This window comes from Atractosteus spatula, chromosome 4, assembly GCF_055471065.1.
Source record: "Atractosteus spatula isolate fAtrSpa1 chromosome 4, fAtrSpa1.hap1, whole genome shotgun sequence".
In the NCBI taxonomy this organism is placed as follows: Eukaryota; Metazoa; Chordata; class Actinopteri; order Semionotiformes; family Lepisosteidae; genus Atractosteus; species Atractosteus spatula.
Window position 1 is genome coordinate 17,625,725 of NC_142709.1, and position 19,780 is coordinate 17,645,504.

At 38.0% G+C, this 19,780-nt stretch overlaps 2 protein-coding genes across 3 annotated transcripts; one reads left to right on the forward strand and one right to left on the reverse strand.

Annotated features, from left to right (window-relative positions):
- Nucleotides 1–3,488: 3,488 nt before the first annotated feature.
- kctd12.1 (potassium channel tetramerisation domain containing 12.1) lies at nt 3,489–6,267 on the reverse strand. The gene has a single exon (XM_088913065.1). The coding sequence runs from the start codon at nt 6,179–6,181 to the stop codon at nt 5,306–5,308; it is 876 nt and encodes a 291-aa protein (XP_088769191.1). The 5' UTR covers nt 6,182–6,267; the 3' UTR covers nt 3,489–5,305.
- Nucleotides 6,268–10,828: 4,561 nt separating this feature from the next.
- On the forward strand, nt 10,829–19,607 carry acod1 (aconitate decarboxylase 1). 2 transcript variants are annotated; one of them, XM_088914041.1, is made up of 6 exons: nt 10,829–10,963; nt 13,274–13,403; nt 14,473–14,634; nt 15,909–15,998; nt 16,959–17,158; nt 17,697–19,607. In XM_088914041.1, exons 2-6 carry the CDS (start codon nt 13,392–13,394, stop codon nt 18,643–18,645), a joined length of 1,413 nt encoding a protein of 470 aa, XP_088770167.1. In that variant the 5' UTR covers nt 10,829–10,963; nt 13,274–13,391; the 3' UTR covers nt 18,646–19,607. The 2 variants fall into 2 exon arrangements, with proteins under 2 accessions (XP_088770167.1, XP_088770166.1); XM_088914040.1 differs by lacking the exon at nt 10,829–10,963 and having other exon boundaries at nt 13,139–13,403.
- Nucleotides 19,608–19,780: the final 173 nt, after the last annotated feature.

The window sequence follows — 19,780 nt, forward strand, 5'->3', positions numbered from 1 at the left end:
GTATACTTCATATCAAATACCTACGTGATTTATATAAAAATATGCTTTAAGTTTGATGAAGATATCATTTAAAAATGATCAAAGAATCTTTGCACTTGAAAATCAGAATTTCGGTCACCATTTAGTTTCGAGTTCTGAACCATTGTCGTGATTTTAGTCAGAAATAGATTGCTGTTGGATTTGAACTATCCTGTAAAGAAACACAGAAACACAGAAAGCTATGAAAATAGCCTACAGAGCATGACATCAGTGCTGTGCTCTCGCTTATTGTTTTTTACAGGGTAGCTGCTTCCAGCAAAAGAAGGATTCTGTTCCTCTTCTTTGGTCTCACATCTGCTTGCAGTGTCAGGGGATTGAGTAAACTGTTTTCCATTTTGATTTTAAATACCAGCATTACAACTCATGCACATAAAAACAGTACATGCATTTTGATTTTGATTTTTTTTTTTCATTCATTGCGGCATCAATGAAACTCCAAGGTTACACTCTAGGAGTACTGCAGATATTGTCCTTCGTTTGAAACTGCACTTTTTGACCAATCAGACTTGCTTACTTCCCTAAACAATGGAAGTGTACAACATTAAAAACTAATACGCTGTTTGTGCGAAAACACTGTAGAAAACCCCTACTCCCATATTTTAAATCAGAAAGATGCGGGTCTCCTCTGTTCTAAAAACAAACAGACTGATCGCAGCTAAAGTATTTCGACAGACTCCCCTTTCACTGCAGAAATGGGCTGTCCAATACAAACTCCAGTCTGCTTTAATAGAGGCTGGTTTCCGGACAGCTGCATGTGTTCCTCATTTATAAGTATACACCCATAAAATTCCAGTCTGAACAATTCCGTTTGGGCCCAGTGATTTGTGAAGGACTCTGGCATTCATTTGCCTTGGCCATGAACAGAGGTCTCAAAGTGTTTCATCAGCAAGAAAAAATGAACTGGCAACCTTTCATTCAAAATCAAGGGATCGAGGGAAAATTAAGGGATGTATTTTTTAAAGGAAAAAAGAATAAAGAAGAGGTAAAGTAGAGAGCCTTAACAGGGTAACACTCCTGGCTCATCCTGTCAAATGACATATTGAATGCTGAACCATTATCATGTTAGTCAGAAGTAGATTCACCTAAGCATACTCCAATTATTACATTTTTCCATTATGATCTGAAGATGCAAAACTCACAAAGAAATCTGTGTCTTACTATTTATAATGTGGGGTCACATTATAAAGTCAACAATAAGAACACATCAACGTTGTGGTAGTATCTGCACAATCTGTTTTGTGATAGCACTGTAAACAATCAAAGTTGTTAATCGGTTGATAAAGGAAATCATTATATTAAATTTGGCTAAGAAGATAAAATACTTTTTTAGGCAAACCTTTTGAATCACCTTTTCCACTTGCACTGTAAAATATACTTTACTTAATAAAAAAATAGTATCACTACTAAAATAGAAAGAAACAAATTGATAAGGCCTGTACTCAGTGTTCATTCATTAAGTCACCAAAATTAGTTGCAAGAAATGTAGTCAATTTATTTTTTATGGTTATGTTAGTTATATTGGTACAACATTACAGTACAGGTACTTGCAGAAGTGCAGATCAAGTACAGTATACGCATTAAAAACTTGAAACTTATTTTCACTTTGATGTTTCCTACTAATGTGTGCCCTATATTTATACAATGAATTCAAAAGGTAATTAAAATAAAATTGCCTGAGAACACACTTAATCCCAGCGTTATTCTATCTCCACCAGAAGAACAACGAGACAGAATAAATTTACTTTAAATAGCAACTCCATTGCATTCCATAATATGTACTTTTCCACCCACACTGAATATCATTAATGATTATATGCTATAAGTATAAGAACTGGGAGGGTATGATAAAGTTTCTCAGGTCAACTTGATTGTCTTTCCAGTCAGCGTTTCATTAAAAAAGCTCCCAGGTGCAACCTGACTGCATTTCAGTAGATTAAAACTTTCATCACTGTCTACATCTGCTAAACATTTTACATAAAGAGAAAACTAAAACCACTGTGCTCACAAGCCAGGGGTATCCCAGGGTAGCATGCTAAGAAAAGAAAAAATACTTATTTATATAAGTAAAGACAGGGGAGATTTAGATACTAGAAATGCATTATGAAGTTAAGCATACAGTATATCTGCAATATGTTTATTTCAAGGAAATGGAAAACAAAAATGGTGAAAAGTAATCAAACCAACATTAATGTGCATCAAAGTGCAGTACTTTAACTACATCTGCTGCTCTGCTACCAATTAACAGAAAAAGACTAATTAGGCATTACAGCACAACAGGGGGTAGATAAGCTTTGGATTGTTTGTATGCCAATTTAATTATTTAACCACAATTGTCGTTTTGTTTATGCCAAAGTACTGAGACAGTGTGATGTGCAATGATAAATCATTTTATCACCACATCATTTGTGATGATGTGATGATATAACGATTTATAGGATTGGAAATTTGGTGGTCTCTGGCTCCTGCGTTAATCTGGAGCATCATTTTTTTTTTAATCCATGAAGTGACAAACAAATATGGTGGAATTAACCTTTACTTATTCCTTTGCTATCAAATTAAACTGACTAGCTCCAAATTCAAATGTCTGGAGAAGATAAAATAGTATCATACTATGCTAGCAGACCAATGCAGTGATCACTTTCTATGTCTATAATAGATATCTAAGGCAGAGACCCTATGCCAGTACTTATCTTGAGGTTTACTGGTTCTCTTCCAGTATTCATAACCTTAAGGGCTAAGGAAAAGGGTTAAAATTCCTCTAAATTGGTCCACTAAATACTAAAAAAAGGAACTATTACAATCTTCCTCATCTCTAAATTCTTTGGTAATATAAACAAATCTATGGACAATAATCTGATCTACTAATCCCCCTATATTTCTTTGCATATTGGTATGTGCTTCTGATCAGTTATTTTCTTATTGCAGTTCCAGAAATATTGCTCTGGTGTAATTAATTGCTCAGTAAGACATACACACAATGCATTTAAAAACCTATATGTATTTAGTTTATTTTTAACATATTATTGTGCTCAGGGAATTATACTGTAGTTGTGCGAGACTGAATTATTGGACTAATGTATGCTTGGAGTTTCCAGATAAAACATAAAATGCTCTCACGGCATGAATGCATTTACAAATTCAGAGAAAGGAACCCATGAATGTACTGTTAATGAGCAAGGGAGAAAATCAAAAGGTTCCTAGCAAAATGTTAATCACAAAAGATGCATTTGAGGCTGTTCCAATTACACTTCATTTTTGCTAACCAATGTTCCAGCGATAACAAGAAAAATGTGTGAATCAGAAGAGAGAAGCTAGCAGATGTATTCAAATAAACTCATAGAGAGGTTGTGAAAAATTCCCGCCCAGGCTGGTCTTCCATTCTCCTGTCCACTTTAATTCTGGTCCACCCTTGCTTTGTAATAATACATGTAAAAAAAAAAATGAAATCCTTCACAGAAATGGAAGAGTTTATTGAACTACTTTTACAATTTTAGAAATACAATGCTCAGAGTCATACACGTTATTGCAGAACCAGATGCTTTTAAAACATATAGGCCTATGTAATAAATTTTTTAAATGTTTAATTTGGTTGAAAAGGCTTCAGAGCTGTGTAAGATTTAAAACGTTTGGTCACATTGTGAAGATCATTTAATGCAGAGGTGTCAAATCCTGGTCCTGGAAGGTCTGTGTTCTTTCTTTCCAACTTGGCTCTTAATGACTTATGTCAGCTCGTTAATGGCTTAATTGAACCAATTAAGTAGCCTTTTCCAGGTCTTAAACAGCTGAAAGGACCTAGGAAACCTGAAGACACACCAGCCCTGCAGGACCACAATAGGATAACCCTATTTTTAAGGATCTTCATGATCAAAAAAAAATCTGCAAATCAAGAAATTTAAAAATTTAGCCAATGCTTTATTAATATAACCTATATTAGATTGTCACTAACAAATTAATCTTTATAAAAGTCTTGATAAATCAAATATCAAGAAATGGTATATTCAATGGTAAAGTGAAACTACAGAAATGTTTATTTTACAACAGTTTACAAATTACGGAGGAAAAAATTGGCCGATAGCTACCAAATGTTACGTTTTTAAAACGATATAGATGTTTCATAAAATGGCAGTGAACTTTTTTAACATCTTCTCATAAAATACTTCTCACATCAGCAATAGAACTTTCAATATACAGTAAAAGTCATCACAAATGCAAGCCTGTAATATTTAGACAACAAGCTGTCACGTACAGTAATGCTTTTTCCTCTGTGTACAGTAACATTAATTGTTGTATAATGATATTGTGCATCAGTTATAACTGACATTAATCCTAAGGAATTATTACAAAATGACTAAATACTTTCTGTGGAGGAGAAAGTTCTTCTACTCAGTATGATTAAGAGAGCAAGGACTAAGAGTTAAGTGTCCTTAGTTCTTCGTTTGCAAATCACTGATACAACACAGCAATGTCGTCATTCTACGGCTGAAAATACATTTAGAAAATACGAAACTGATGGCAGCTACTGGCTTTTACAATTATTTTTACATTTTTAGGTGATACGTTTGGAGACATATCATTGGGAGAGCGCAGACTTAGACAGGAAAAACCTTGAGTAAAAGTGTTTCTAAACCAACACTCAGACCCCGACTGCTGAAATAATGTATACATTACACGCAATTGTCCAAATTACAACTGCGCGGCAATCAACCACCGCCAGATAATTACAAAATATTTTTAAAATATACATTTAAAGACAGCCTTTAACCGTTGCCCATTGATTTTACTTATTTCATTTTATTCAGATCAGAAGGCAACCAACCACACTAACTGATCGCATCCGAAGAAAGGTGCCGAATTAACATACTGTGCAGTACCTGTACTTCAAGCTACTGGACAACAGAAAACGCCGCAATATTGGGGAACACAATACAAAACTACAGGAAAACCATACTTCCTCTCTTGCATGTCAACACAATTTGAGACAACGTAATAAAATGAGGTCTTGTTATGCAACTCAAAGTAACTACATAAACAAAAGAGTACATGTTCACCGTCACTCGTACATTGTAACAGCCATTTTCACTGTTAAGAAGCAAGACCTTAAATGATTATACGTAAAAAATAAGTGTGGGGTAGAGGCTATAAGTGTAAAAAATATATCAATATAAAATAGGTACAGAGCGCAAAGGTAAAGAAACTTTATCGAAATGTTTTGGTATCATTTAAAGTCCGAAGTTGGTCTTACTTCAGGATCTTGAGCAGGACAAAGTCAGTCTCTGCAGAAAACGTACTCTGTGTAGCTCGTCCAGATCTTGTCCTCGTTGGGGTCGTTACTTGCGTAGGCACAGGTGCCGGTGGAGCTGCAAGCCACCATGTGGAAGCCCGACTCCGTCAGCTTATCGAACGCCTGCTCCAGGAAATTAAATTTCAGGTAGTATCGGGAGGTGTACCTCTCTGGGGGTCGGTCAGGGTCCCTGCTCTCGTTCAGGGTGTCTCCGAACACCTCCTTGGCCAGAGACGTCTTGCCACACACTGTGATCCTGGCTACCCTCCTGAATTTAGCATCGGTTTGAGTATCTCTGCCAATGGTGTAGGAGCCCCGGTATCCGACAGTAATGTAGCCCGACTTTCTCGACTCCAGGGATGGGGAGCGAGGGTTTACGCTGCTCACCGAGGACACAGCCCGGGAGGCTTCCAGGCTGGACCCCCCGACCCCCCCGAGCAGCGCTGCTTCCTCGGTGTCGCTCTGGCAGATCTCCTCGCTGATTGAGTTCTCTTTGCTCACTTTGGGGCTCAGGCGCTTGGACAAGTCGTGCAGCTGGAAAAACTCGGCTTCCCTCTGCAGCCGGCATTTCTCCGGAAAGTAATCTGGCAGAACCAGGTTCAGATCCCTAAGGTAGTCCAAAATGTAACGGAACAGAAAGCCGTCTCTGTCCAGAAAGTAGCGCCCTTTGCTGTCTCTAGCCAGCTCCTTGGGGGTTCTCTGGCTAAACATGTTCCAGAGAAGAGAGTCCGGGACGGCGATCAAAGTTGTATGTCGAGTCACGTATACCTGCCCCCCAACATTAAGCTCAACGATTTCAGGAAAAAGAGAGCCTGAGTTTCCACCATTAGATATTCCACGTGTGGTATCTGCCAAAGCCATTGCTGTGATACTGCAAAGACTGAATTCCAGCGAACTACACGAGCAAGGAAACTCTTGACTGGGGTAGGCAGATTTTGTGGTTTGTTTATGTAGGCTCTGAACAGAGCGGCGTAGGAGGGGAAAGCAGGCAGCTGATTCGGCTGATACAAGTTAACTCCTTGCTTCCACCACACTAATAAGATCAATGGCTTTTCGGTTTTCGCACATAGAATCTATATATACATTGTTTGTTTTCTTTAGCATAGTGGACTGAGAGTTTCATTGGCAGATAGATCGCATGCAGTGGATTTCGTTTATGTGTTATTGGGTTCTTCGAAAAGGGCATACACGGTAACATGTATACCTCTGTTTTTTTTCCATATGTAAAAAGCATTTCGTAAAATGAAATAACACCCCAGGCTGCCTTTGAATCAAAACAAAACGAACCATCTTCTCCTTCACGCAATGTCTGTTTTTACGTAGGGACAAAACCAAGTACAGTACCCTGAAATGTCACTCTATTCATTTTCAAAGAAGTCCATCTAGTGGGGTAATGTGGAATCGCCTTTTACGTGTTTGAAACACTTCAGAGATACAGTATACACTGTAAGCAAAATAAAATGTATATAGTATTTTTTTAAAAATCTGATATATTAAAACTGAACTACATTAAAAATGTGAATTTTCTTGTTTAAATTAATTCTGGTTATTTTGCCCTGGTCAAAGTTTCACGTTAAGTACATATATTTGTTCAAACCATAACGTGACAATGTTCCCTCAATGATTATACAGTAAGTCTCGTTTTTCGATAACAGATTCGAGACTGAAAATGTTTTTTTTCACGTGACGTCAATGGATAATCAGAATTTTATCTGTGACGTTTTGTATTTAGAACTTGAGGTGCTGTTACTCTGTAAAGCCTTTGTTCAGAATATTTGAATCCAGCAACTTCTGCTATTATTGTACCCCTCTTACTTCAGCTACAGTTGCTATAATGGCTACTACTGCTATTGCTACTACTGCTGTTTTGTTTCTACACAATGGTGCAACTGTAGTCACAATGTTCATTGTTACAAAACAATGTAACTGCAATAGGTGTATTCTACTGAAGAATATACTATGACATGCTAAAGTATTCAGACCCTTGCACTGTTTTCACATTTTCTTGCTTTAAAGTTTGGCAGTTTAAAGCAATAAATAAATAGTAATAGCAATTAATCTTGGAAATAGCAATAAAGCTTTGTTATACACAAAACCTACCCCAGACTTTCAAAGCAAAATACAAAAAAAAATATTATCATAATAATAATAATTGCTTACATTTATATAGAGCTTTTCTGGACACTGCACTCAAAGCACTTTACAGGTAGTGGGGACTCCCCTTCACCACCACCAATGTGCAGCATCCACCTGGATGATGTGACAGCAGCCATAGTGCGCCAGAACGCTCACCACACACCAGCTATCAGTGGGGAGGAGAGCAGAGTAATGAAGCCAATTCATAGATGGGGATTATTAGGAGGCCATGATTGGTAAGGGCCAATGGGAAATTAGGCCAGGACGCCGGGGTTACACCCCTACTCTTTTCGAGAAACGCCCTGGGATTTTTAATGACCACAGAGAGTAAGGACCTCGGTTTTACGTTTCATCCGAAGGATGGCACCTGTTTACAGTATAGTGTCCCCGTCACTATACTGGGGCATTAGGACCCACATGGACCGCAGGGTGAGCGCCCCCTGCTGGCCCCACTAACACCTATACAGTATAACACATACAGTATAACACATAATATGAAGCAAAGTGGAAACTTGTGATTGAATCAAGCTCTTTTCCGTGGCTAACCTAAATATGTATAATAATAGCGGTTGATGTGATTTCAGAATAAATACATAGACATATCTCAGACCTACATGTATCTCTGTAAAGTCCCTCAGACCAGTAGTGAATTTCAAGCAACGATTCAACTATGAAGACCAAGTAGCTTTCAAAACAAATCAGAGATGAAAGCACAAATCGGGGAAAGGATATAAAAACATTTCAAAGATTCTTAATATGTCTTTGAGCATGGTGAGGTTGATAGTTAAGAAGTAGAAGGTATTCAGACACTGCCTATATCTGGTTATTCCTTTACACTGAGCAGCTGGGCAAGGAGGTAATTGGTTACAGATGCCACTGTGAAGCCAAAGGCAACTTTAGAAGAGTTACAGAGCTCATTGGCTGAAACAGGAGAAAATGTCCTTGAGTCAACAATATTCCAATCACTCCACAAAAGGGGCTGGTGAAAAACATCTCAAACCACGCATAGAGTTTGCAATAAAGACACAAGACACAACTGGATTATTTCAGTCCAAATGCAATGGTTACATCTGATGCAAGCCCAGCATTGTGTATCACTCAGTCAACACCATCACGGTCTTTAAGTATGGCAATGACAGCATCATATTACAATTCTGCTTCTTTGCATCAAGGACCTGGAAGATTGTCAAGACTGACGGGAGCACAGTTGGAGTGATATACTGGCCAAGTGTAGAGAAAAAAAAATCACCTTTCAGCACTGCAGTGATACAAAACTACAGTGGGGTGGCCTCAGAATACAAAAGTGAATGTGTTTGAGTTTCCCATTCAAAGTCCTGACTTGAACCCTATTGAGAATCTATGGAAAGACTTGAAAGCTGCTGTCATAAGTGATTCCTGAGCATCTTGAGAAAGCTAGAGCTAATCTGCCAAGAAGAAAGGAAAAAAAGTGCACCCAGCCGGTGAGCAAAGTTAGTCGACACTTCCCCAAAAAAAGACTTTTGCCGGAACCTGTCTACAAATTGTCAGATTGTGCTTTCAGTTTTTCAGTGTGTTTATCATTTTGTGATTTCATAAATCCTTCATAGAAAGCATCCAAATAGCGGTGTACAGCACTATATAATCAGATAACATGAGACACTAGCATTCGCCGCAGGTGGAGTCAGTAAACAATCCGGACCACATGATGACAGAGCCCAAGCAATATTTTATGGGAGGAATCCTGAAAGATGCTGATAGAGGCAACCCAGAAGTCAGAAAGGTCAACAGAGATACTAGGACACAAGTGGAAAATAAGAAGTGCATTCTGGACTGAAATCAGGAAGCGTGTTCTTATAGGAAGGGATGTGGAGTTCTGAAACAAACACCTCAGACTTCTTGATACTACGAAGTCATGGAGTTGCTTTATTGTTTTTTTTATGGCAGCTTTGGTATAAATACAAGAGCAATATTATACAGTAAGTATGAAAATATATTTCCATTTGTCTATGTTAGCATTACAGTCCCAGTTAGTTAGCAGTGCAGTCAGTTAAAGAAAATCATAGCAAGCAAATTAGCACGCAGTAAAGATCTAATTTATGCTTATAAATGTGTGGATTTGTACTGTGTTGTGTGATACTGAAATATGAATCCTACTACCATTGTGACTGGAGACTCCGTTACCAGATCACCTGGCACTCATGAGGTATCCACATGTAGTATACACGTACACATACGCAAACATTTCACTATCCAAACAAAAACGATCAATCTGATTTCAAACGTAAACAAACTTTATCTAGCCTGGAAATTCCGGGGATAGCTTTGCTTGCTCTGTGGGTGCACACACAGAGTAAAGTAAGGTTGTTCACATCTGGTCAAAATTAAACATTAACTCAAACCAAACACCCGTTTTTCTTTGTTTTTAATAAGTTAAATTAACTTAATTGGTGTTTAACTCACGTGTTTCAAATAAATACCTTGTTTTGATTTCTCCTCGGCAAAATGGTTTGTCCCGCATCCTGTAGGACCCAAACCTAGGTATGGCAACAGGGACCAGTTTAGTAGTGCCTGTTCCAGGGCTGCGCATGCGTGGATCGATTTATAAGAAGATACCATTAAGAGGGGGTAGTATATTCTTTAAAATATTTCTGTACATAACAGGATTAATGACATTTTATTTTTGTTAATAATATGTTAATTGTTTAATTGTGTACGCAGTGGAGAGAGGTGTATATCAGAATTCTGATTATTATTTTGTAGAATTCCTTTTTGCTTTGTAGTGGAATATTCTGGGAGGAGGAGTTTTACCTACAAATGGAGCTCCTCATGATAAGTGAAGAGAGATAGGAGGAGGGTGGTAGTAGTGTATAGTAGGAGCTGCCTACAACAGTCATTTTTTTTAAATCAATTAATGTACATATTTTTGTACTATAATTTTGTGTTTTTTTTCCCTATGGTTAGTTTGTGTTTTTCACTTTGTTTTTTGGATGTGGACTTTGGGAACAATAAACACCACTGCACTTCTTTGTAATTGTGGCTGTGCCATCATTATTGCTGCATTCCATCTGTGCCTCTAAACTTTTGAAGGACAAGACTGTGACAACCATACTCTAATTATCCTTAGCAGCAAAGATATATGCTTTCATAAGTGAGAGTTCTGCCCCTTCAACACTCTTTGCTAAATTCACTACATCCTCTTTAATGTTTAGCTAACCTCTATATTAAAGTCAAAGTCTCTAGATGCTGATAAAGGGACCTTCAGGCAGAAGACTGATGAGGAAAGCTGTACAGTGACCTGCAGCCTGAGCCCATGTCCATGTATTGCTGATGACTTCTTGGAATCTCTGCTGGAGAGTCAGACAGGACCAGCCCATATTCTGTGACCTTGCTTTTTAAAAAGAGTTAATGAATATGGTCCCAGGGGAGAAGGTGAAGAGGCAACAGCACCAGGGAGAGGTCAAGTGTGACTTCCCCTCGTGCTCCTTTGATGACATCTTCACCAGTAATCTGCCTGACGCACAGACCAAGGTGAGTCAGCTGCTTGAGCCAACTAGTACTGTCAAAGCAACACTTAACTTCCCCATTCCTCCTGCAATTTAAAAGCAGCAGAAAACACGTCTGCCTCAGATGATAGATGGGAAAAGAACCCTGCAGCAGGCGGTAGATCTATAGCACCTTCTCCATTGTTTTCCCATTTGGAGACACCATCTTCTTTAGCTAAAGACAAATGGCACTCAGCTACTTAAGATGAATTTGTCCTCTGCTATATTTGTGCTCTCTGCACATATAATCCATTGCACCCTGTAAGCCTGTGGTGAAAACTGTGGAATAAATTGACTTGTGCTCTAGCTATCTAATATGTGATTTAAAAAAATTGTCTGTCAAAGCACCATGCTAAATGCTATGTCCAACGTAATTACAGAAACTAAAACTTTTCAACTCTGTACACACAAAATAAATAGAAGGTGGCTAATAGACCTTTATTAGTGCATTAACATTTGTGGTATATTTTGAGCAGCAATTGTATTCACCTTTTATTCACATTAACTCAAATTGGAGGTTCAGTAAGGTGGCACTATTAGGCACGTAATTAACACAGGTTGTTAAAATGTAAAGAAATCCATACCTCCCTCTTCCTAAGACCTCTACTGTGCCAATTCTCTATATACTGTGCGAAACATGTGTCAGTCTCCCTCGGATGATGGATAGAACTCAAATAAAACTCTCACATTGAAATTGGACTGATAATTCCTGATAAGAACTGCTGATAAAACTGACAAAAAAAGGTCAGAGCATGTTGGGAATGCAGTTATACAATTATCTGCAGCACAATTATGAAATACTATGAATAATCATTCACTGGCCTGTACAGTGTTAGCATAAGATAGTAACAATTAACCTCAAGGAGTCTTTTAAATAAGTAATGTTTGCTGCTAATGTACTGTAATATACTCTTGGCATTTTTTTTAAACAGTTATGTTAAATCTATTGCTTAAGCATATTATGAAACAATTACCCAACCCATTATAAACGTGATAAAATACAGGTAAAAGTAAAACAGAAAAATGCACTATATTTCAGGAATGTCTATTGAAATTGAAAGAATTTTAGTTTTTTTTTTGCTTTATAACCGATGAGATTTATTTTCTTACCGACAGAATGGGTTTTGCAACACCCAATTTCTGAAATTCTACAAGAGCTATTTACTGATGTTGACATTCTGGTTTTCAACCCTGTTTCATTTCCTTGTTATTGCAGCAAACCCCGAAAATCCAATTCTTGCAAGACTCTGAGTATAACTCAGAGCAAAAGTTCCTCCATTGCAAGATCTGTTCCAGAAATGACAGGGTTGGAGATTTATCCTTTTTGGTTTGGTTTTGGTTTTCTTTCCTCTCATTAGCAAAGCTGTTAGAACAGTGACACATCCATTTAGCCTGGTTTGTGGGTTTGTGCTAAAGTTTACCCAATATGGATACAAACTTTTATCTCCTATACTTGCAGAAAGGCTGTTCTGAGTATTTTTAAGAGATCATTAGATTTGGACAATGTGTGTACTGCAATAGTTTTGGGGAGTCTGGATTTTCTTACTTGAACTCTTAAATTTTCAACAGCATCAGTTTCAGTTTTACAGCACTGAAACGTGAAGTTGGGCTGAAATCTATAAATTGAGATAGCCTTGATTAGCTGACACTTTGATTATATACACTTGACATGTGAGATGTCCTTCCCAGGAGTGATACTGTTTACCAACAGTAAATAAGGCTCGGCCTTTACTTATTCAAGTCTTGAGGCAGTGTGGCACTTTCTGATGCATTTCATGATAACCAATGACATCGCAGTATGTTAATATATGACAGTATTATGTAATATTTCATTACATGAAAACTGTTAATCCTTCATTTCTAAATTACATTATATACCTACATTTCCATGGACGTGTCTGATCTGAGCATGATGTGAAGAAATCTACTCCTAGTATCACTTTCTTTACAGTTCTTTTATTTTTTTTTTTGCAAAATAAGATTATGTGCAGTTTGCTTATATCAAAGAGAAGCCTTATTAAAGCATGATTCGTTTTTAAGAAAAAAAAAGTGTAAACGTCTTCTTTGCTACTTGAAAGATTTATTAGAATTTTATTAGAAATTAATACTTCAAGTTGCTTGGACTGCATTGAGGCCTGGTATTTGATGGACAATGTCCAAATTATTCTGTACAATTAAAAAGTAAACAATTAAAAAGCTCTTCTTGCAAAATATAACAAAGACGACAACGTATCGAAGATTTTTTAAATTGCCGGTAAGGTTATCGTCCGTTTATAAATTTCTGATTCTTACTCAGGGAACTTTTTTTCTCGAGATGGCAATTTTTTGGGGAAATACGATGTTGAAATCACAGGCATTGACGGTCATAAATAAGGAAGGAGAATCCAACAACAGAGGAAGCCAGACTCAGCACCATGCTCCGAAAGGTAGGTCTTTTGAATTTGTCAGTCAATACTGTCGGTCATGTATATAAAAAAACTGCGCATAAACATGCTTTATTTTTTTATCATTGCTTACTAATCTGAACGTATTGTTCGTATTCTACCTAGTTAAGCAGGGTTATATGACATTTAGCTCAAATCCTTCTAAGTGTAATACAATTTTTTTTTATTTCAGGTTATGAATACAGAATATATATGTACTGCACACCGTACATTCAATAGGAGGCCTACTGTGTATTTAAATCAATTCCAAAAATAATTTATAATTAATAATAATAATAAGGTCTGAACTATAGTATACTCTACTGAACTTATCATTTTATAATTTGCCTGTAATTTGTGGCACAAACCAAGAGAAAATATTTTATTGTGGAAGCATTTGAGACTTATGTTTGTCTAAATATAGTGTTATTATAGTGTTAATATTGTTTAATTTGCGTACTAATTTAAAGTACTGCGCTTAGCATATCTTGTAAATTGCACTGGTTCCCCGTGAACTTTTGCGTAATTTATTTTAGATTCCCTTCCTCATAAATAAGGCACTGGAAGGTCTAAAACTCTATATTATTTTAAGTACTTAGTAAATGAGTATAGTCTAGTTTGATTACAGATATAATCTGAGATCTTCTGATTCTGATTCAGAGATCAGCGTCAACACAAAGGGCGACAAGGGTCCTTCTCCTATTCAGTACCACATCTTCAAATCGGTTAGATTCCGCTATTCCTACGACATCTCGTAGGAGGCATGTCTTTTCATTTGTGATTCTTATTACTTTTAATGTAACTTTTTCTTTTTTTTTTACTTCTGTGGTGTTTATTGTGTGTGCTCTATGCGCTCCAGTTTCTTGAAGAGCACCTGTGAATAAAAACGTCATTATAATTCAATGAACCTGTATTAGCTGTGACCCTCCTCAGAAAAAGTGGATGAAAATGCACGTGTTAAAATGTAATGGTGAAATAAATTGCAGAATTTTAAAAACTATTTTAAAGAAGATTTTCAATGTTTAGCATATGACAATGTAAAAATGTAGTATACATTTTACTTTGTGTTCAGGGCGTCACCGAAAGTTTTGGAGCGGCTATCTCCAGCCTCAATGCTGCACATTTGACTGAGACAGTAGTTCGGAGAAGCAAGAGGATGATTCTGGATACACTGGGAGTGGGTCTCTTGGGCACCACCTCTGGTGTCTTCGGCAAAGTCTTACAGTACAGCAAAGTAAGAATCTCTGTTCGCAAAGCCGTTGTTGTCGCATCTCTGTACTTGATTTGCTGTGTTAATCCGGGAGCAGAGAAATTGTGATCATAGTTTTGGATTCATTAGCATAGCCTTCAGAAAGCACTTCGTTCAGACTGCTTTAGTACGGGTAGAAAGGTACATCGCTTTGTATACATAGTAATTGCAATAGCTTTTATACCTTTTAATGTGTTTAATAATTTTTTATACTTTTTTTGGGTATGCAAACATTATCATTCCAGGTCCTGTCTTCACAAAACATAGATCTATTTTTTTTTATTTGTCTCATATTTATATTCAAACTAGTAGACACATACTGTAGGGCAAATTCTACAAGCATTGTCAGCCTATTTGCAGGGCCACAACTTGAGAAATTAATCTTTGAAGACAGGACAAAGAATTCCATTTCTTTTTTTATTTGTTTGTTTCCTGGACATTTCTGTCTGGAGAGTGGACACAGACATATAAGAAATCTGATTGTTGACGCTTAATGCCCAAAAGGTTAGCTTTAATTTAAGCCATGAACCAGGCTTTTATTGTATGAAAATCCAGAGATATTACAAATCAGGCGGAAATCGACTCTTTTTCTAGAGGTGATAAAGTGATCATTTAAGGTGGAACCATTGTCCACCTTATATTATCCAAAGCGTTGGCATTTTCCTTTGGTTGTTCAGATACAGTAAGAATATTTACAAATGAGAGGAGACCATTCCGCCCATCAAGTCCTCTTAACAGTTGATAGCTAATTAAAGTAAGCCAGTAAGCCAGGCTTTAACAACTTGGCATGTTCCAGATTCCCTCAACCCCACAATTAATATACTCGTAAAGGAGGACCTGGCATCCTTTGGGTTTTTATTAAGTCAAACAAACCTGTTTTACATCTTTCTTTGACTTGCTGACATGTATTTTTCACCAGTCTTCTAAAACAGTGATGCACAACCACAGGCTTCAAGTGCAACAGTCATTTCTGCTTTTCTTTCCAGATGCTATTTAACAAACTCAAGAAATTTACCAATATTTCACAACGCAAATATGTCAGTGGTTTAAAGAGACCTACAAAAACATTCAAGATTGTAGTATTCTTTCAGCAGAATTGTCCTAAGTTGCTGTGCAATCAGTGCGAAACATAGTAATGAAGAAATTTATGTGGATACATCAGTTGTAAGTTAATTTGAAAGCATTCCAAGGAGGATTTAAGACGTGTCGGAATTTGAGATAAGTTGTGTAATTTACTTTGTGTTTCTTTATGTTTACAGATGTATAATGCATCAAACACCAGTACGGTCTGGGGAAAACCTGATATCTCTCTCCCACCTCAATATGCAGCCTTTGTTAATGGAGTTGCGGTAAATCATTATTAATGTTTCAATATTCATATTTGAAGCAAAAGTGCCAATGACTTTAAAAAAAACATCGGTGTTCTGTTAATTTATTAATCTAGGCCAGCCTGAGGCCAGAAATATCTGTATAGAAAAACCACATTAAAAATAATGTTTAATGTTTGTTACTATCGTTTATATATAGCAAATGAATGAAACTAATGAAGTGGATTAACTAAGAAATATTCATATTTGATGTCACCATTGTTTAGCTGAAGAAATGCAATATATGTGGCATCATTAAACATTTAATTTTATTGTAAAATAATAGTGTGGCACAGTGATTAGCACTGCCGCCTCGCAGGACTGGTGCCCTGGGTTTGACTCCTGGGGTCCTATCTGGGTGGAGTTTGTATGTTTTCCCCTGGCATGTGTGGCTTTCATCCATGTGCTTGTTCTTCCTCCCACAGTCCAAAGACATACTGGTGGGTTAATTAGCTTCTGGGAAATTGTGCCTGGTGTGAGTGTGTGTCTGTTTGTGTCTGTGTGTGCACTGTGATGAACTGGTGTACCCTGCCATGTGTTCTTTGCTTGCCAGGATAGGCTCCAGCTCCTCTGCAATCCTGTATTGGATAAAGCAGTTAGAAGACAGATGGATGTAAAATACTATACATGAACAGTATATATATTTCACTTTAAAAGCGATGATGTATTTTCTGCAAAGATACCGGAGGATTATGTTAGCAACGTATTAGGCCAGTTACCTGGATCTGTGACTTGTTACTGTGTGAAACATTTTCTCTCTCCTGTACTCGTTCCATCCATTAAGGACTTAGGATAAGAAAAAAAACACCACATCAGAGAAATTATGCTCCTCCATCTTGCGTGAAAATACTAGTTATATCAGTACTTTTAATAAACAGGCACAGACACATATTCCCTGCTCAATCGGAGTCTTCACAGCTGGGATTGGGCTCTGTTTTCCAGGTTCACTCCATGGATTTTGATGACACCTGGCATCCAGCCACACACCCTTCGGGCGCTGTCCTGCCTGCGCTGCTCGCCTTGGCAGAGTCCATGCACACAAGGCCCTCTGGTCTAGAGCTGCTCTTAGCTTTTAATGTGGGCATCGAAGTGCAAGGAAGATTAATGAGATTCTCCAAGGAAGCACACAACATCCCCAAAAGGTTATTTTCTTCTGATTGCTAGTGGTTTTCTAGAATATGACATTTCATTTGCTCTCTATCCTGTAGAAAATGAGTGATTCCTATTTTCCTATAGTTTTAAAGCTTAAAAAAAGGACTAGCTTTTGTGTGACGAAATAGCCCTGTCGTGCGCTCTTTTGTTCACTCATTGCTACCAGGATACCAGGCCTCATTTGTAAATCTCCTAGTCTAAATGTTTCAATTTCTATGAGATGTCATAAAGAGGCTCTTTTTATTGATACTGTTGATGAGAGCATCATGGCTTTTGACACACGATTTGTAATTTGAGATTCTGCTGGTAATTACATTCAGCAGTTCAGTAAAGAAGCTAAAAACAGTTGATAGTACCATGTGGTGCAAGGTGAAGATTTGTTCAGTGAAAACAGACCACAAGTGAATGATTGAGAATACTATAGTCCACTGTTTTATAAGTAATCTAGATTACTTATATGATGCGCTTATAGGATGCACCCAAAAAAGCTGCATGAGGCGCTTATAGTAAAATGTGTTTTTTTTTTAGGTTTCACCCTCCTGCAGTGGTGGGTGTTATGGGAAGCGCCGCGGCAACAGCGAAGCTTCTGGGCCTGGGACGTACCCAGTGTCGAGAGGCGCTAGCTATCGCCGCGTCCTACGCGGGGGCCCCCCTGGCGAATGCTGCGACCCAGACCAAGCCCCTTCACATAGGCAACGCCACACGGAGGGGTCTGGAAGCGTCGTACTTAGCCCTGCTGGGGCTGGAAGGCAACAAGCAAGTTCTGGACATCGAGACGGGCTTTGGGGCCTTCTACACAGACTACTCTCCGGACCCGCTGCCTCCCACCAGCTCCTACAGGTGGGTCCTGGAAGACCAGGACGTGGCCTTCAAGCGTTTCCCAGCTCACCTGGGAATGCACTGGATGGCAGACGCCGCGGCAGCAGTGAGGGGCAGGCTGCTGACACGAAACCCCAACATCGACTTCCAACAGATTGAAAAGATAGTGCTGAGAGTGCCCAATTCCAGATACATCAACTGCCCTTTCCCCGCCTCCGAGCACGAAGCCAGACACTCCTTCCAATTCAACGCCTGCTCAGCCCTGCTAGATGGAAGGGTTTCTGTGGAATCCTTCAGCCACCGTGAAAGGGACAGGCCAGAGCTAAAAGACCTTCTTGCAAAAGTGCAGGTGGAAAGCCCAGCAGACAACCAGCCCAACTTTGATACTATGTACTGCGACATCAGTGTGGAGTTGCAGAATGGAGAGTCTTTCACCGAGCGCTGCAACACATTTTATGGTCACTGGAAGAAGCCTCTAAGCCAAGAAGACCTCCTTAAAAAGTTCAAAGCCAATGCAACAACAGTGCTGCCACTGGAATCCGTGGAGGGTATTATTGAAACAGTAGATAACCTTGAGAACATCAGAGACTGCTCCGTGCTCAGCTCATGCCTGCAAGCGAATGAGAAAACATTATTCCTGAACACAACCTCATGTTAAACTCCAGCCACTGACCTACTGGTATTTCCCAAGTTACAAACCACAGGCTATGACGTGTCTGGACATTCTTCATTGCAAAGTGATTTTCCTTTTGTGGCAATCTTGTTCATGTGCTAAACTTTCCACCCTAGTAGGAGTTCCCAACCTTACTTTTAAGCACCTTAAAATCCTCACACTTGATGAGCATTTGGCAATGAGCTTTGGAAGCTGAAATACAAAATCATTGTAAATATTTCAGTTATCCATAGCTGAAGAAGTGTATATTTAACTTTTGTCTTCAGCAATTTGGTTTTCTTTTGTAATGCTTTAGTTTTTGCATAGCTTTATGTGAATGCCAGGACTTATCTGATGGAAGCAACTTAACTTTTGTTAAGTAAAGGTAAAGAACATGTTATTAACTTTTACAATGAATTTGATATTTTTTGCTGCCAAATCTTCCCTTTTATACATCCCTCAAAAACTGCCAAATTTAAAAAAACAGAATTACATTGGGTTAAATTTAGTTATAAAACAGGGAGATAATCAATTATCTATTCCATAAAACCAACGTCTGAAACGTGCATAACTTGCATCAGGTATAGACTTACCAAGTGATAAGTGATAAGAGGAAGGCCCCAACTCAGAAAAGGCCACTCATTTCCCCCTAGTCTTTTAATAAAGATGAATTCTTCAAACACCAACGATCCAGTTTATTCTTTAAGGAAATCTGGGTTTCAGCTTCAGCGTGCCTTGGCAGTTCAATCACAATCCAGAATAAGCTTGACACATAAGAGTTGTCTCCTATTTTCAATCCTAAATGCGGTCCTTCATTAACTGGTAATCCTTAATTCTTGGTTTAACTTGATCCGTCTTTTAGCCGGCACATTATCTTCCAAGACTAACTTTCATTAAAACATTAAAGAAAGAACATGCAGCACTGAGCATTTTATGTTCAATTTGCGCTTATCATAATCTATTTCCTCTAAAATAAGACTAATGTGCCCCAGCCTACTGTTCATTTCATTGTAACGATGTTACAAGTGCTTAAATGCTACATAAATCCAATATGTCCTTTAAGTACTTTGACACCTACTTACAACCATCACAGGTACCACTTAAATTTTTGAAGTCGGTCATCATGATCAAAAAAAAAATC

Coding starts and splice junctions, on each gene's coding strand:
- kctd12.1 (XM_088913065.1), bottom strand. CDS start 6,181: ATGGCTTTGGCAGATACCACACGTGGAATATCTAATGGTGGAAACTCA.
- acod1 (XM_088914041.1), top strand. Junction 15,999..16,958: donor CCTTTGTTAATGGAGTTGCG/GTAAATCATTAT, acceptor TCTGTTTTCCAG/GTTCACTCCATGGATTTTGA. Junction 17,159..17,696: donor GCACACAACATCCCCAAAAG/GTTATTTTCTTC, acceptor TTTTTTTTTTAG/GTTTCACCCTCCTGCAGTGG.